The sequence below is a fragment of the Rattus rattus genome, chromosome 2 (assembly GCF_011064425.1).
Source record: "Rattus rattus isolate New Zealand chromosome 2, Rrattus_CSIRO_v1, whole genome shotgun sequence".
NCBI lineage: Eukaryota > Metazoa > Chordata > Mammalia > Rodentia > Muridae > Rattus > Rattus rattus.
This window is the reverse complement of record NC_046155.1, coordinates 38,867,211-38,886,943: the sequence shown is the minus strand read 5'-3', so window position 1 is coordinate 38,886,943 and position 19,733 is coordinate 38,867,211. Positions and strand designations below refer to the sequence as shown.

At 37.0% G+C, this 19,733-nt stretch overlaps 1 protein-coding gene across 4 annotated transcripts in view; it reads right to left on the bottom strand.

The window, feature by feature from the left end:
• Positions 1-684: 684 nt before the first annotated feature.
• Positions 685-19,733, bottom strand: part of LOC116891143 (cytochrome P450 2C6) — a 26,972-nt gene continuing 7,923 nt past the window's right edge. Inside the window, exons 6-9 of one of the 4 annotated variants that reach the window (XM_032891887.1) lie at positions 6,841-6,982; positions 3,787-3,974; positions 2,036-2,177; positions 685-879 (exon numbers count right to left, since the gene is read on the bottom strand). In XM_032891887.1, the coding sequence (XP_032747778.1) occupies positions 698-879; positions 2,036-2,177; positions 3,787-3,974; positions 6,841-6,982 (654 nt within the window). In that variant the 3' untranslated portion in view covers positions 685-697. The remainder of the gene's footprint in view (positions 880-2,035; positions 2,178-3,786; positions 3,975-6,840; positions 6,983-19,733) is intronic. The other 3 variants (XM_032891888.1, XM_032891891.1, XM_032891889.1) reach the window with 3 other exon arrangements.

The following is a 19,733-nucleotide window of genomic DNA, read 5'->3' as shown; positions in this document are numbered from 1 at the left end:
AAGATAGTGTGTGCATGACTAGTTGCATGTTTGAGAAGAGAGCCATATCTATGTAAAGGCCAGAAGTAAAACTTTTCCTAGTACTGTTTCTTTTAGAAACATCTTGTCTTGTTTTGCGAGACAGTTTATCTCCCTAGTATGGCTATTAATCTAGTATGGGTGACCAGGAAACCCAAGGGAACCTCCTGTGCCTGCCTCTCAAACCCTGGTATAATGAGCACATGCACTGACTTTGAGACATGCACTGAAGATGAAGGTTGGATTTTCAGACTTGAATGAAAAGGGCAACAGGAGGAACCTGTTCCTCCCCAGAACTGCCACTTTACATGCTCTGTTATCATTATACGGAACAACATGATATATTGAGAATCTAGTGTTTCGGTTTTAGCCTGATTTGTAAGGAAACACTGAACAAAGGCAACTCAATCAAAAGATTTTATTTTTGAGAACATAAAGAAGATAAATTTCTGTGAATTACCAGTGCTACAGCTAAACCACAGTAAGAACTCAAATTTAGATATACATAGGTACATGAGATGGGTAGACTGTTACAGAGAATAGGGAAGTGCAGATATATATGAACAATGACTCCAGAAACTGGAAAATGCAATATGGATATTTCTTGAATCTTGAGGAATATAGGAGTTATTTGAAGGGAGAAAATACAACACATCAGGAGCCAGGCAATTTGATCTCTTTAGAGAGGAATGAAGCACAGCTCATAAAATGGTGGCAGAGAGGCAAATCCATTGAAAACTGGAGTTGTATCGATATCCTTTGGGTGAAGTACAGATTTCAGCTTAAAGTTCTGTAAAATCGTGGTCAGGAATAAAAATAACTCCATGCGGGCTAGGCCCTCTCCTGCACACATCCGTTTTCCTAGGAGGAAAATGCCAAAAAAGGTAATTATTCCTTGTATACGGTGTTGACCTGAGATGTATTGCACTGGTACAAAAAATACAAGGGAATAACAGTAACTACTGAGTTAAAGCATACATTTTTTAGATTAATGGATGGCTAAAGGAAAAACATTTTAGACAAAAAGAGTCATTTTTCAAACTAACATATGATATCAAAGAATACATCATTCAAAAGTACTAGTCAGCTAGATAGATGTTATGATCTTACCTATATTCAAAGCACCAGGAAAGTTGTGGAAGGGGAGGTTTTTAATTTTTTCATAAAGAACATAAAACTAAGGTAGCACACACACTAAGAAATGTACTTTATATCCACTGTTCATACCCTGAATTTGGGAGAGGGGAACCCTGAGGCCACTGCAGGGCATGATGGCATATCTACAATATTTTCATCAAAGTAAGGTGATCTGAAAATTTTTTAAAAGAGAGAAAATGTGCTGTTCAATTGGTTAAGAAACTTCAATGAAATGATCTCCATGTTCTTTTGAATATTATTTGTGACCTATACCCTTTGAGTAAGCTAGACATTTTAATGAGAATGCTGCTCTATGTTTTGTACAAAATGTAATGTGTGAAAGAGCAAGGTATGAACTTTTCCCAGTATCCCTCTGGCCTGGGGATATGTGATAATCTCACATGCATTAACCATAATGTATTGGCATGAAGTAATCACTCCTCTGTTTCCCGTATATGTTTTAGACCCCTTGGTGCTTTTCTATGTTTTAGGAGACATAGCTTATTGTCCAGTCTGGAGGTGAGTAAGAGCAAAGAAGGAATTTAATTTTGAAGAAGTCTCCATTTTCATGGGGAGTAAGTAAAATGTAAGTGAAGTTTAGTTTCTAGAATGGTATCCTTGGTATTTCTGTAATGTACCTAAAGGAAGAAAGCAAATTCCCTATACTCTAGGTTTCTCGATTTATGAACAACTGATAAACAATCAAAACACTCATTTTCATACCCTGACAATGAAGGTGGTCATATCAAGGACCGTGCATACACAATGAAAATTATGCTCCTTATCATGCAGATGCAAATCTATCAGCACATGAGGAGTCACACTCTAAGTCCCCATGGATCTGCGTGTTACTGGAACCATGGAAATGAGTTTCTATTACCTGCTGAGAAAGGCATGAAATAGTCACTTTTCTTAAACTTTCCATTCCCATCTAAAAAGTGGCCAGGGTCAAATATCTCTGGGTTGGGGAATTCCTTGCTGTCATGCAGCACTGATGAAAGTGATGTTATTATTGTTGTTCCCTGTAATGACACACAGAAGAGTAACAAACAAGCAATTTACAAAATTCATGACTTATAAGGAAAATAGTAAATAACATAGTTCAATCTTCTGGTCCATAGTAAGATTAAGTTTCAAGAATATCAGGTATATTTATGACAGAGAGTGCATAGGAAGAGTATGAGGACAGTGACAGTGATGTTACTAAAGTGCCTTCAGATCAATTTTAGGTCAGTACTTCAGTAGTGAAATCATCATCTCTAGCAGAATTTTAAGCAAGCGACATGGCTGCTTGGGCAAGAGATCATATCCAAACTCCTTCTAGATTTGTGTGATCTGGCTGTAATACAGATATGCCTTAAATTCCAGGAGACAAAGGCAAGCAAACCTCTGAGTTCAAGACCAGTATTGCATAGAGCAAGTTTCAGTTAAACCAAAGCATAGGTCCAGGAATGGTAGCATACACCGTTAATCCCAGCACTCAGGAGACAGAGACATATAAATCTCTGAGTTCCATTCAATTAGTTCCATTAGTTAAGTGATCTAAAAGACAGGAGAAAGGAGTGGAGTTCATGGTAGTTCATTTTGTGGAGTTCAGCAGCAGTTTTTAACAAGGTCAGATTTACAGAGACAGGTTTCAAGGAGAACAAGTTAAACACAATTAAAGGCAGAATAACTCAGACAATATGAAAGGGTCAAAAGATTAGAATAGACTGCCAGAGTTAGTTTGATACCAAGCAGAGGAGGAATTGGGTGAGAATCTGAGAGAAGTCAGATTGAATCAGTCAGCTTAGAGAGAAGTTTGGGCCAAAAGAACTGAGTTAAACCAGCCAACCAGAGTTCAAAAAGAACTAGAAAGGATGTGCTTATTTAGCAGTAAACCTAGATGACAACTTCATCAGGTGAATAAAATTTACCCATACAAAGTTCATATAAAAAACATTATTCATCACAACCAGACTGGTTAAATCCAGAAATGCTGGGATGACCCTATCCAAAAGAAGAAAACACTTCTCATACTCATGAGAAAAAAGTATACTTACTTAGGTCATATAGTTCAAAGATACAAATGCTACATATTTTTTCTATCTTGAGAGTACTGGCTAAAATATTTGTGTGTTTTAGGCTTTTTAACTTAGGGTATATGTGGAGGCTAGATAGCTGAATGCAGGTGATTGTCAGTGGAAATGCATGGGGGTAGTAGAATACATGTTAAATGAAAGTAGAAAGGACAATACTGGGAGCAGGATTCAAAGAGGTAGTAAAGGGAAAGTTGGCAAAAAAATGAAGGCTTAAACAAAATGTGATATATGTAAGAGGCTATGTGGAAACCTACATACCATTCCCAATGGGAAACTCACAGTCCAAGGAAAAAAATATGTAATAAAGGGGTATAATTGAATGTGTATACTATCAAAGAACAGGGCAAGTATGATAGAAGTGATAAGTTGAAGCATGGATAGAGAAATAAGGAAAAGAAAAAAATAAGGGTTAAGGATTCAATCATATCCTCAATCCTCAGGGAACACCGTGAAAAAATGGGGAGAAAAAATGTAGGAATCAAAGGTAAAGTGTGACTGGGAAGACTGGAGCACACAGCACAGATGTGCAGCAGAGAAAAGGAAAGCTTACCTTGGGTATTAGGTAGTTCCTGAACTTAATGTCACAGGTCACTGCATGTGGCAGGTTGGTAGGAAGGAGGTCAATGAACCTCTGGACCTCATGAATCATGGCATCTGTGTAGGGCATGCGGCTCCTGTCCTGCATGCAAGGGCTGCGATGTTTGCCAACCACACGATCAATCTCTTCCTGGACTTTAGCTGGTTGGTCACAATAGAAGTGTTGAAATGGGAAAGAAGTAAACTGTTTATCACAATGCATGAGTCCATGATGCACAAAAGTAGCATTACAAATGCATTTTATATCCAGGAGTACATTAAGACATGCATATATGCTATATATAGATGCATACCACTATCTCACTAATAGCTGTTACAATACATCACTATGTATCATTATAATAACAAGAACAAAAGGATTAAGTAAATACTTCAAATAGCATAACAACATAAATAACCATCATATCATAGTCTGATAAAGATAATTAGAATTCAAACATTGAATTTTTGTCAAAAATATCTTAAAATATCTTGTGTGTGTGTGAGAGAGAGAGAGACAGAGACAGAGAGAGACAGAGAGAGAAATTTGATGGGATATAATGTTCATAATAGGTCACCGTCAAAGTCAACAAGTGCTTCTGAAGTATAACCATATTTGTAAATAATTAATGTTTGCTATGTAGCCAATTACATAAAATATCTTCTGTTGTGAAAGATGAAAAACATGAATTACAGTTATATTCCATATACTAAAAGACATCTTCAAAAAGACAACATAAGCATCACACTTTCTGTTACTTCATGAACAATGTGTTGGATTTCAGAATTTAGTTATTCCAATTTTCACTGTGAGATTCATTGACAGTATATAAATATGATTCTGCATCATGAAAAATTTGATCATCTTCTACTAGTACTAGTCATTTATATTTAGTTTGTAATATTCCATTTTATGAGTTTAAAATTGTTTCTAAGTATTTAAATTCATAGCTCTTGAAATAAAAGCTCAGTTGATGTAGGCATCAGACCACATATTACTTCTCCTTTTTCCCTCATCTTTGTTCATGCATGCAGGATCCACATGGTAAAAACAGAATAGAGATCTCTATAGGCCATATGTCCAGAAACCTAGCCTTTATCTTATCTTTCTATGTGGGCTGTTCTGATTCCTGGAGCCCATGACTTCCTTGACCCTGATTCAGAGAAGTAGATAAAAATATTCTCAGGTGTTTCATTAAGAAAAGACACATTTCTACGAATACTGGAGTCCAGGCTTACATTTTTGCTCAGCAGTCTCAAGGCAAGTGCTTACATGTGACTCAGGGATCTTTCTAGAGGATGTCATGCTTATATTTAGTCTGATATTCTGAAACTCTGTGACTGTTTCTTGGATTAGTGGTTTCATTCTCTTCACATTGCAGAATATTTAGAATGGTTTATTAAGATGATAGATAACACACACACACACACACACACACACACACACACACAGAGAGTTACTAACTTAACTAAGAGGTAGATCTTGCCACTAAAATTCACAAGCAAATTAGAGAAAGGTGTTCTGATCCTCTCAATTCTAGAACTGAAACATGGTCACTCTTCTCCTTTCATCTCTGTAGACTGCTCTTTCTCTGTCAGCCACTAAAGATCTTTGAATACAGGGCTACTTAGGCTGACTCCTTAAAAGCAACTCTGTCTTCTTCCATGGGGGAGACTTAGTCACTGCAGGACTGTGGGTAGAAAGGGAGCCCTAGCAAGAAGAGACCCCTTTTATAAACCTTTTATAACCCTATGTTGACTCCTTATTGTTTTCAATCGACATCCATACTGTAATTATAGAAATGTAGCCTATATGTTCATCTGATATCTATGTTACAGTGTCATCTTCCCTGCCCCATTTTTCCTTGTTCCTCATTACACTGTTGTATTTAAGTATTTTTGTGAAGTTCTCTTAATCATTTGCCATTTTCCATTTCTCCTACCCTTTAATTATTAATTATTATTCATATATATGCTAGAGTCACTTTAATGTAAATTACATAAAATTGAGAGGTGAACTTCATATATGCTAAAATATTGAATGTATTTAAAAGTAACTTTTGGGTTGGCACAATCAGATGCTTTCTCCAGGGTACACACTCCCCTTTAAGAGGAAACAGAGGGAACCACATCCCCTTTGAAAGAAATTAAGACAGTTCTCATGGATGTTCTATTAACTCTGATGACAATAATATAAGAAAAAAGTCCGTCACACTTTGTTATTTCCTTTTTTTCTATCTCCAGATGTTAGACTAATGAAAGCATTAAAACTGCATACTTACCACATGTGCAATAGTAACATTTAAAGCTATCTGGCTACATAAGTGTTATAGGGAAACTTTTGTTCTATCCAGTAATATTGTTTTCTTAAATGTTGAGTATACAGACCTATTCAGAAGCATGGTAGATAACTTAATAAATATTGTAAAATAATAATACTAGAATAACTTTTCTATAATAATATTTTTAAAATAAATGCTGCTGGTACAACTGGAATAAGTGTGAGCAATATAGGTTGCACGGAAATGGATATTTGAAATAATACAATCCTTTTCCTATAACTATTGCCTTATATGGAAATAACTTTCTAATGAATTGATTATTTTTACTCCTTCTCAGAGTAGACATTATCTCAGATAAGCTCAGAAATTCCAGAATTCATGCTTATTTCAGTGAAGTAAGTTTTCACCTCTGTATACCTCAAAATTAGGTTTATTAGAAACAAAGAAGGTAAGTACAAAAAGTTGTCTGCTCTGAAAACCTAATTTGGGGACAAAAAATGTATAGGCAAAACAAGCCAAAGAAGGCTGTAAGTGCCTGTCCCATATTATCTCCAAAAGAACCCAGACACTTAACAGCATTCTTTTCCTATGTGCACAGTCTCTTCATTCCTCTCATTCATCCTACACTTTCTGGCCAGTAGCACAAAAAGTCAAGGGCAGACTTTTCTAAGAATAATACACAGAACATCAACAACATCTTCCCAGCATACTATGAGGATGCCAAGGTTCACCACCTGTGTCCTTACCTGTGACTTCTGGATACTTCAGCAGGAGCAAGAGAGCATATCTCAGTGTTGTGCTTGTTGTCTCTGTCCCAGCACCAAACAAATCAGTCACAGTGATTGATAAGTTTTCAAGTGTAAATTCCGAATGTGGATTGTGACTTTCCTAAGAATTGGTTGATGTAATTTTCTGGTAAATTGTTTACAAGCACCTATGATAACAATGATTCTACAATATCACCCCATTTTCTGCATGGTTACCAACACAGAACTGAAAATGTAGTGCCAGAAGAAATTAACACAACATTGCAGAGACTAATACAGAGGATCTAAATTTCATTCCGTACACTCATATATTTTTGCTTGAATTCATGGATACTCTACATCTAAATTTGTATGATAAAATTAGCATTAAGACTTAAAAGGATGTAAACAAGATTGTTGGTCATTCATTAAAAACAAAAATCCATATGCTAAATATAGTGAGAAAAAATCAAAGGCATTTGACTCTAACAATATGGGGATCTCTGTTATGCTACAACTGATCTATAATCCAAACTGCTTGCACTATAGTAAAATAAACCAGTACTTTCTTTAAGGTATTTATACTACTCTTAAATCAATAGAATTGAGAAAGTGGTTACACACTGTGCAAGATGTTACAAGCTTATAATTCACATTTGTTATTCATTGCTTTGTTCACAATTTTATGGACTCAATATTGCTGCAAATTTGCACCAAAGTTGAACTTGTAAAAAGTATAAAAGTTCAAATATCTAGAAGGAATGGGGAAAAATAGTCTCACAATGTGAAAATACCATGGCTCCATTCCATAAGCGAGTCCACTAGCAACATGCCATGTATAGGGAAGAATAATTGGACCGTATAACCTGAGGAGAGAATAGGTCATGAAGACAGGGGAAATACACACAAATAGCTCTACTAGGATGAAGGAGAGAGTATACATAACATAATTATGAAAATGAGGAATAAAGCTTAGCAGATAGCATATGATAGGGATTTCATCATATTATATCTATGGATATTTAGTCAGGATATCATTATTCATATATCCTAATTTAAAAATAAGTAACACTACAGTGTTTAATATTATGTAATAACACTATTAACACAATTTAAATCACCTTCTCTATGTTAGTATCTGTGAAAAATACACATCTCCCTTTCTCATATTACTTCAGGTACTTTTGTTTTCTGAAATTCATTTTATCTTATTGTTCTGGTGGATCCTTCAGAAAAATCATGAGAAGTCATATATTGTCTTTTTTTTCTTATTTTATTAGCCCTAGTACAGTAGTCCAGACCATGGGAATTGGCTGGGAAAGACTAGTAAAAGCATGCATTCTTCAATTCTAATTCTTTATTCCAGACAACAAAGTATGGCATGAAAGACAACAAATCATAACCTGCACCTGCACTTATGAATAAATTTTTACAAATCTATGTCACATCCTATTGTCCATTTTTTAATAGAAAGATGGCACCAAATGATTGTGGCCATATGTTCATTCTATGGAAAATAAGTATTCATGAGCTGACCCTACACAGAAAAAAATTTACAAGTCTATGCTCTAGCACAGTCATACTGATTGGTCTCTTTGAAAATTTCAGACCAATTCCTCTTATGAATATCAATGAAAAATTACTCAATAAATATCTTACAAACCAAATCCAGGAACACATTAAAATGATCATACATCATGATAAAGCAGGCTTCATCCCAGGGATGCAGGGATGGTTCATTATACAGAAATTCATCAAGATTATTCACTAAATAAACAAATTCAAAGAAAAAGCCACATGATCATCTCATTAGATGCTGAAAACGCATTTGATAAAATCCAACACCCCTTCGTGTTAAAAGTCTTGGAAAGATCAGAAACTCAAGGCCCATACCTGAACATAGTAAAAGCACTATACATCAAACCAGTAACCAACATCAAACTAAATGGAGAGAAACTTTAAAAAAACCCACTAAAATCAGGAACTAGACAAGGCTGCCCAATCTCTCCCTACTTATTCAATGTAGTACTCAAATTATACCCAGAGCAATTGGAAAACAAAATGAGGCAAAGAGGATACAGTTGGAAAGGAAGAACTCAAAATATCATTATTTGCAGATGATATGACAGTATATTTAAATAACCCCAAAAGATCTACCAGAGAAATCCTCAATGTTATAAATGGCAGCAAAGTGGCTGGATATAAAACTAACTCAAACAAATGAGTGGCCTTCCTCTACACAAAGGAAAAACAGGCTGAGAAAGAAATTAGGGAAATGACACCCTTCATAATAGTCACAATTAATATAAAATACCTCTGTGGAACTCTCATCAAGGAAGTAAAAGATCTGTATGACAAGAACTTCAAGTCTCTGAAGAAAGACCTCAGAAGATGGAAAGATCTCCCTGGCTCAAGGATTGGCAGGATTAATATTGTAAAATTGGCCATCTTGCCAAAAGCAATCTACAAATTCAGTGCAATTCCCATCAAAATTCCAACTCAATTCTTCATAGAATTAGAAAGAGCAACTTGCAAATTCATTTGGAATAACAAAAAAATCCAGGGAAGCAAGAACTATTCTCAACAATAAAAGAACTTCTGGGTTAATCACAGTCCCTGACCTCAAGATGTATTACAGAGTAATAGTGATAAAATCTGTTTGGTACTGGGACAGAGACAGACTGGTAGATCAATGGTATAGAAATGAAGAAACTGAAATGAACATACACACCTATGGTCATTTGATCTTTGACATAGGAACTAAAAACATCCAATGGAAAAAAAAGACAGCATTTTCAACATATAATGTTTTTCAACTGGCAGTCAGTAGGTAGAAGAATCCAAATTGTTTCATTTCCTTAATAATAATAATTATTTATTGTTTCTGCTTTTTCAATAGGATATTTTTATTTACATTTCAAATATTATCCCCTTTCCTGAATTGAAATCCATAAGCCCCTAGCTCATTTTCCCTTCCACTTCTTCTATGAGGGTGTTTCCCCAACCAACCAACAACCCCTTCCCACCTACCTCCAATAAGCCTATTAAAAATGTGGTACAGAAGTAAACAAAGAATTCTCAGTGAGGAATATGGAATTGCTGAAATGTTCAACATCCCTAGACATCAGGGAAATGCAAATCAAAACCACTCTGAGATTCTACCTCATACCAGTCAGAATGGATAAGATAAAAAAACTCAGGTGACAGCAGATGCTGGCGAGGATGTGGAGAAAGAGGAATACTTTTCCATTGTTGCTGGAATTGAAAGCTGATACAATCACTCTGGAAATCAGTCTGGAGTTTCCTCAGAAAATTGGACATAGGACTACCCGAGGAATCAGCTATACCACTCCTCAGCATATACCCAAAAGATGTTCCACTGTATAACAAGGACACATGCTCCACTATGGTCATAGCAGCCTTCTTAATAATAGACAGGAGCTGGAAAGAACACAGATGTCCTTTAAGAAAGGAATGGAGACAGAAAATTTGGTACAGTTACACAATGGAATACTACTCAACTATTAAAAAGAATGACTTCATGAAAATGAAATTCTTACACAAATGGATGAAAGTAGAAAATATCCTCAGTATGGTAAGCCAAACACAAAAATTCACATGTGGCATGCACTCACTGATAAGTAGATATTAGCCCAAAAGCTCAGATTACCTTATCGACTATCCATATGAAGCTCAAGAAGGACAACCAAAATGTGGATGCTTCAGTATTTCTTAGAAGGTAGAACAAAAATATTCATAAGAGGAAATATGGAGACAAAGTTGGGAGCACAGACTGAAGGAAAGGCCATCCAGAAACTCTGCACTTGGTGTTTCAGCCCATATATAGTCACCAAACCTAGACAATATTGCTGATTCCAAGAAGTACATGCTTAAAGGAGCCTGATATAGTTGTCTTCTGAGAGACTCTGCCAGATCATGACAAATACAGAGGCAGATGCTTGCAGCCAACCATTGAACTGAAAATAGGGTCCCAATTGGATAAGTTAGAGAACGTATTGAGGGAGCTGAATGGGTTTGCAACCCCATAAGAAAAACAATACCAACAAACCAGAGCTTCCAGGGACTAAACCACCATCCAAAGAGTATACATGGACATACTCATGGCTCCAGGTGCATATGTAGCAGAGTATGCCATTGTCAGCCCCCAGTTGGAGGAGAAGCCCTTGGTCCTGCCAAGGTTTGGTGCCCAATTGTAGGGGAAAGTCAGGGCAGAGAGTTGGGTAGGGGTGGGTGGGAGGCTGAGGGAACACTCTCCCAGAAACAGAGGAAGGGGGAGATGGAATAGGGGGTTTATACATGGGAAACTGGATAAGGCTATAACATTTCAAATGTAAATTTTAAAATATCCAACAAAAAACTTCTATTATTTATTTTACTTTTCATTTAAATTTTCTTGGACACTTTATATATTTACATTTCAAATGTTATCCCCTTTCCCTCCTCTCCCAGAATCTCCTCCCCCGTCCCTCTCCTTCTATGAAGATGCTCCCACTCCCACCTACCCACTCCAACTTCTATACTCTTGCATTACCCCACATTGAAGACAGGAGACTTCCAAGGACCAATTGCTTTTTCTCCTATTGATGCTGGACAATGCCACCCTCTGCTACATATTCTCTACTTACCAAATGCTACATAGCAGACAATAACTAAGTGCTGCTCTACATACACAGTTTTCTAAGTCCACTTAACAGTGTGTCTGGATCCAAATGTAGAATCTAAAGGTTGATTGCATACTATGCCTTCTGACTTCATTGCCAATGTAATACATGTGCATAAATTACTTAAATGATACATAGGATATTCATTGGTTTTCTCTTAAATATTCTTAAGAAGTATGTCTTTCTGTTTACATTCCAGATCACAAAATATTTCTGTTCACAGAGATCAGCATTTGAGCTCAAAACAGTCATTTCCGAGAAGCTTTTAAATGATACTACCCTTTCACAGTTAGGTTATATGTATATATGATCATATATTCATATACAGAGTTGTACACATGCATATGCATATACACATATGCACCCATATACATATGTCACTTTTGCAGGCACATATTCCATATAATTAGTAGTCCTATACTACAAATAATAAAGTGACTATCTTGTCTTGGCATTTTATTACAAATAAAATTAATTTGTGACCCTGGTTGCTTGTTCATAAGTGCTAAATACAAAGTATTGATAGCAGTAAAGATAATAAGACTGACTTATACTTACTTCTCGTTAGCTTAATTTGGTTAGGTAGTTTTCAATTTCCCATCTACATTTTTACTATTGTGCACATTTTCTAAGTTACTCAGATTTATCTGGCTCAATGCAACTTGTACTGAGTTGTTCAACTGCCACTCTATGTGTGCCTTAGTCCAGAATAGCTTATACTTCCACTCAGGTCCATAGCTTCCACTACCAAAGATTGAGAAACTCCTTCCTCACCTGTGGACCTTACCCAGGGTCAAATCTTATCCCTAATTTGCATCTGGAACCTCTGGTCTATATCACTGGTCATATAACATCACCATCTTGGATATTCACTGGTACAATAAAACTATGAGCATTACAAGATACCTAACTACATTTGGATTAGTTTTAAAGCCTGCAGCAAGGAATTTAGTACCCAGAAATGTGTTCCTGGTTAAAAGCCCATGGATGGAGAAGCCAAAAACCCGAGGTTACAGCTTACTGATGTTATAATGCTAATGGTCATAATGTTCAACTACTGTGTGTGTGTGTGTGTGTGTGTGTGTGTGTGTGTGTGTGTGTGTGTATACATAAACTTGGGTTGCTATAAATTTAGGTACAATAAGTTTCTGTTTACAGATTAGAAATCTATGCAGAGATGTGTGTATTGTAAAAGTGCAAAAAATAAGAGTCTGAGTACTCAGCTCTTTATTAACCCCATATTCCTGCTAAGAAGTGGTAGAAAAGCTATAAGAATTAGAGGATAGGATGCAGAGAAGTGATGTGCAAATAAAATGACACACTTATGCACATTTGATCTTTGACAAAGAAGCCAAAAATATACAAAGGAAAAAAGAAAGCATCTTCATTAAATGGTGCCATTCTATCTGGATGTCTGTATGTAAAAAAATACAAATAGGCCCATATTTGTCACGATACACAAAGCTCAAGTGCAAGTGTTCCGAAGACCTCAATATAAAACCAGATACACTGAATCTAATAGAACATAAAGGGAGGAAAGGTCCTTGAACTCATTGGCACAGGCAGAAATTTCCTAAAGAGAACTCCGATGGCTCATGCACTAAATTCAGGAATTGATAAATGGGACCTCATGAAACTGGAAAGCTTCTGTAAGGCATCAGACATAGTCAACAAGACAAATTGGTATCCTACAGGTTGGGAAAAAGAGATAGGTGTTGGGGGAGAGTGTAACTTAATCTTATATTGTGTGGGTGAAAGGACTGAAGCACTGAAGGCCAGCAGAAAGAATTGAAACAGGTGAATTCAGGAGGTAGGAGGTTGGGACGACCCTCTAGAATGTACCAGAGACATGGGAAGTGAGTGACTCTCTGGAATCAGAGAGGGCAGATGCCCTAGATGAAATGCCCCACAGTGGGGAGAAGGAAATTATTGAATTCACCACAAGAATAAAGACAGGTCATTAAATGAGAGATGGGGTTGCTCTCACACACCCATAGCTCTGACCCATAATTCTTCCTGTCTGAAAGCAATGCAAGGATGAAAATGGAGAAGAGCCTGAGGAAAAGAAAGTCCAGTGACAGGTCCAAAGTTTGGTCCAGCTCAAGGGGAAGCCCAAGACCTGACACCATTACTGACACTATGGGGTGTTCACAAAAAGGGACCTACCATGACTTCTCTCCAAAAGACCCAACAAACAGCTGAAAGAGTCAGGTGCTGATATGTGTACCCAACCAATGAAAAAAAAACTGCTTACCCTCCAGTTGAATTAGGGAAGAGCTGTAGGAAGCTAAAGAGGAGGGCAACCCTGTAAGAGGACCAGCAGCCTCAATTAACTTGGGCCCCTGAGATTAGACACTGGATCACCAACAAGGCAGCATACAACTGAGATGAGACCTCCAACACATATACAGAAGAGGACTCCCAGGTCTGGGTTAAGTCAGAGAAGATGCATCTAACCCTCAAGGGACTGGAAGCCCTAGGAAGTTTAGAGGTCTGTTGGGATGGGTACGGTGGTGACATCTTTCTTGAAACTGGTGGGTGGGGAGTATCGGGAAGCAGGGAGCAGGTATTGGATGTAGAACTCCCAGGGAGTGGATCACAAAGGGAATAAAATCTGGACCGTATAAATAAATAAATAAATAAATAAATAAATAAATAAGAATGAATGAATGAATAAGTAAACAAACAAACTCTCAAGAAAGAAATCAAAGAAGATGTCAGAAAATGGAGAGATCTCCTATGGTCATGAATTGGTAGAATTAACAAAATAACACTACCAAAGCAATCAATAGATTCGATGCAATCCCCAGTAAAATCCCAACAAATATTGATTTTTATTTTCTTTTTTCTACATACAGTCTGCCAGTTAGACCAACACTAGTTTTTGAAGGAGTTGTCTGTTTTCCATTGTATATTTTTTGTCTTCTTTGTCAAAGATCAAGTGTCTGCAAGTTTGTAATTTTATTTCTGGGTCTTGAATTCTATTCCGTTAACCAGTGTTTCTGTCCCTGTACCAATACAAGCTTACAGACACTTTATCTTTGACAAAGAAGACAAAAAAACAATATTTGTCACATTACACAAGCTCAAGTCCAAGTGAGTCAAGCAACTCAACCCTAAAACAAGATACTTTGAATGTACAATGTAACAAAATGGAAATTGGGAAAGAGCATGGAACTCATGTGCACAGTAGACTATTTCCTAAATAGAATGGCTACAATGGCTCAGGCTCTAAAATAAAGAATTGATAAATGGGACCTCATGAAACTGAAAAGTTCTGTAAGACAAGGACATTGTCATTAGGACAAATTGAAATACAACAGATTGAAAAAAATCTTCAGTAACTTGACATCTGATAGGGGTTAGTATTGAAAATACAAAAAAAATTCTCAAAAGCTAACCACCAAAAAAAAAAAAAAAAAAAAACTAAAAAACAAAAAACCACAATCAAAAATGAGGTTTAAAACTTAACAGAGAATTCAAAAAAGAGGAATCTCGAATGCCTGAGAGTCACTTAAAGAAATGATCAAAGTCCTCAGTGATCAGAAAAATGCAAATCAAAATGGCCCTGAGATTCCACAGTACACCAATCACAATGGCTAAAATCAAAAATTCAGGTGTCAGCACATGTTAGCAAGGATGTGGAGAAAAGGATCCTTCCTCCATTGATGGTAGGATTGCAAACTGGCACAACCACTCTGGAAATAAACTTGCAGGTTCCTCAGAAAATTGGAAATATATCTACCTGAAGACCCAGCATATACCCAGAAGATGTGCCACCATGCCACAGGGTGTGTCTTCCCCTATGTTCATAGTGGCCTTATGTATGACAAACAGAAGTTATAAACAGCCCATATGTCCCCCAAAGGAAGAATGTGTTAGGAAAACATGGTTCATTTGCACAATGAAATACTATTTACCTATTAACAACAATGGCAACCTGAGTGAGGTAACTCAGACCCAAAAGGACATGCATGGCATGTTCTCACTAATATATGCATATTAGCCAAAAAGTACAGAATTCCCAGGATACAGTCGTAGAATTCAAGAAACTAACAAGCCAAAGGGCACAACTGAGCATGCTTCAATCAACATGGCAGAGAGAAGAAAGCAATCATGGTGGGCAGGAGAGCAGACGGAAGAAGAGACCAGGCTGGGAAAGAAGCTGAGGTGGCAAAAGAAGAAACATTATCTTGTATTGGGGGGAAACAGGACTAAAGCCCTGAGGGTCAGAAAAAAAAATGGAAACAGGCAACCTTGGAAGATGGGTTGTATGGAAACCCTCTAGAATGTACCAGAGATGTGGGAAGTGAGAGATTCTCAGGACAAAAAGGGAGGGACTCCAAAAGAAATTCCCTCAGAATATTGGACATAGAACTACCTGAGGATACAGCTATACACTCATGGGTATATTCCAGAAAGATGCTCCAATATATAACAAGGACACATGTTCCACTATGATCATAGCAGCCTTATTTATAATAGCCAGAGAATGGAAACAACCCAAATGTCCCTCAACAGAAAAATGGATACAGAAAATGTGGTACATTTACACAATGGAGTACTACATAGCCATTAAAAAGAATGATTTCATGAAATTCACAGAACTAGAAAACATCATCCTGGGTGAGTTAACACAGTTACAAAAGAACACACAAGGTATGTATTCACTGACAAGTGGATATTAGGACAAAATCTCAGAATACCGACAACACAACTCAGAGACCATTGAAGCTCAAGAAGAAAGAAGACCGAAGTATGGATGTTTCAGTCCTACTTAAAAAGGGGAGCAAAGTAATCACAGGAGGTTTAGTGTTAGAGGAACATGAAAGGAATAGTGGAGGGGGAAAGGAAAAACAGGGGGCCAGGCTCAGGTTTGGAAGGAGACAGGGGAGATGTTCAGAAGATCATGAAATTGAACAGAGGTGTGTAGCAATAGAAGATGGAGAACTGGGTGGTAGACTATAGAAAGTCCCAGATGCCAGGAAAACAAAGGCTTCCAGGACCCAACAGGGATGACATTAGCTGAAATACCACCCCTCACCCCCCAAAAAGAGAGAGGGAACCTGTAGAGATGATATCCTGAGGTTAGGCACATCCCTGATTGGTGGATGGAGCCATTCACCCTTCTCAAAAATTTAACCCTGAATTGCTCCTGGCTAAAGGAAATAGAAATAGAATGGAGAAGAGACTGAATGACAGACCACCATATACTGACACACATGGGAGTTTGAGAAAGGACTGAGGTAACTGAGGGGGGTTGCAAGACCATAGGAAAAACAACAATATCATCCAACTAGACAGTCCAGAGCTCCCAGGGACTAAACCACCAATGAAAGAAGGCACATAGAAGGACCCAGGGCTCCAGCTGCATATGTAGCAGAGGACAGAGTTATCTGGCAACATAAATAAACAAGTAGAAGCATATAGAGAGGAATCACAAAAATCCCTGAAAGAATTCCAGGAAAACACAATCAAACAGGAGAAGGAATTAAAATCGGAAATAGAAGAAATAAAGAAAGCACAAAGGGAGACAACCATGGATATAGAAAACCAAAGGAAGAGACAAGGAGCCATAGATACAAGCACCACAAACAGAATACAAGAGAGAGAATAGAGAATCTCAGGAGCAGAAGATTCCATAGAAATCATTGACACAACTTTCAAAGATAACGTAAAACAGAAAAAGCTACTGGTCCAAAACATACAGGAAATCGAGGACACAATGAGAAGATCAAACCTAAGGATAATAGGTATAGAAGAGAGTGAAGACTCTGAGCTCAAATGACCAGTAAATATCTTCGACAAAATCATAGAAGAAAACTTCCCTAACCTAAAGAAAGAGATGCCCATAAACATACAAGAAGCCTACAGAACTCCAAATAGATTGGACAAGAAAAGAAAATCCTCCTGTCACATAATAGTCAAAACACAAAATGCACAAAACAAAGAAAGAATATTAAAAGCAGTAAGGGAAAAAGGTCAAATAATGTATAAAGGCAGACCTATCAGAATCACACCAGACTTCTCACCAGACACTATATAAGCCAGAAGATCCTGGACAGATGTCGTACAGACCCTAAGAGAACACAAATGCCAGCACAGGTTACTGTATCCAGCAAAACTCTCAATGAAAAATAGATGGAGAAACCAAGATATTCCATGACAAAACCAAATTTACACAATATCTTTCTACAAATCCAGCCCTACAAAGGATAATAAGTGGTAAAGCCCAAAATAAGGAGGCAACATTTACCCTAGAGAAACCGAGAAACTAATCGTCTTGGCAACAAAACAAAGAGAAGAAAAGCACACAAACATAATCTCATATCCAAACACGAATATAACAGGAAGCACCAATCACTATTCCTTAATATCTCTTAACATCAATGGACTCAACGCCCCAATAAAAAGACATAGATTAACAAACTGGATACGCAATGAGGACCCTGCATTCTGCTGCCTACAGGAAACACATCTCAGAGGAAAAGAAAGACATTACCTCACAGTGAAAGGCTGGAAAACAACTTTCCAAGCAAATGGTCTGAAGAAGCAAGCTGGAATAGATATTCTAATATCAAATAAAATCGATTTTCAACGAAAAGTCATCAAACAAGATAAGGAAGGACACTTCATATTCATCAAAGGAAAAATCCACCAAGATGAACTCTCAATTCTAAATGTCTATGCTATGAATACAAGGGCACATACATACATAAAAGAAACCTTACTAAAACTCAAAGCACACATTGCACCTTACACAATAATAGTAGGAGATTTCAACACCCCACTCTCATCAATGGACAGATCATGGAAACAGAAATTAAACAGAGACATAGACAGACTAAGAGAAATCATGAACCAAATGAACTTGACAGATATTTATAGAACATTCTATCCTACAACCAAAGGATATACCCTCTTTTCACCACCTCATGAAACTTTCTCCAAAATTGACCATATAATCATTCATAAAACAGGCCTCAACAGATATAGAAAGATAGAAATAATCCCATGTGTCCTATCAGACCATCACAGGGCTAAAGCTGGTCTTCAATAAAAATAAGAGAAGAATGGAAGTTGAACAATGCTCTAGTCAATGATAACCTGGTCAAAGAAGAAATAAAGAAAGAAATTAATGAATTTCTGAATTTAATGAAAATGAAGGTACAACATACACAAACTTATGGAACACAATGAAAGCTGTGCTAAGACGAACACTCATAGACCTGAGTGCCTACAGAAAGAAACAAAAGAGAACATATATAAGCAGCTTGGCAGCACACCTAAAAAGCTCTAGAACAAAAAGAAGCAAATACACCCTGGAGGAGTAGAAGGCAGGAAATAATCAAACTCAGAGCTGAAATCAACCAAGTAGAAACAAAAAGGACCATACAAAGAATCAACAGAACTAAAAGTTGGTTCTCTGAGAAAATCAACAAGATAGAAAAACCCTTAGCCAGACTAATGAGAGGACACAGAGAGTGTCCAAATTAACAAAATCAGAAATGAAAAGGGAGACATAACTACAGTATCAGAGGAATTCAAAAAATCATCAGATACTACTACAAAAAACTATATTCAACAAAACATGAAAATCTGAGGGAAATGGACAATTTCCTAGACATAAACCAGGTACCGAAGTTAAATCAGGAACAGATAAACCAGTTAAACAACCCCATAACTCCTAACGAAATAGAAGCAGTCATTAAAGGTCTCCCAACCAAAAAGAGCCTAGGTCCAGACGGATTCAGTGCAGAATTCTATCAGACATTCATAGAAGACCTCATACCAATATTATCCAAACTATTCCACAAAATTGAAACAGATGGAGCGCTACCGAATTCCTTCTATGAAGCCACAATTACCCTTTTAGCTAAACGACACAAAGACCCAACAAAGAAAGAGAACTTCAGATCCATTTCCCTTATGAATATCGACGCAAAAATACTCAATAAAATTCTGGCAAACCGAATCCAAGAGCACATCAAAACAATCATCCACCATGATCAAGTAGGTTTCATCCCAGGCATGCAGGGATGGTTTAATATACAGAAAACCATCAACGTGATCCATTATATAAACAAACTGAAAGAACAAAACCACATGATCATTTCATTAGATGCTGAGAAAGCATTTGACAAATTCAACACCCTTCATGATAAAAAGTCCTGGAAGAATAAGGAATTCAGGCCCATACATAAACATAGT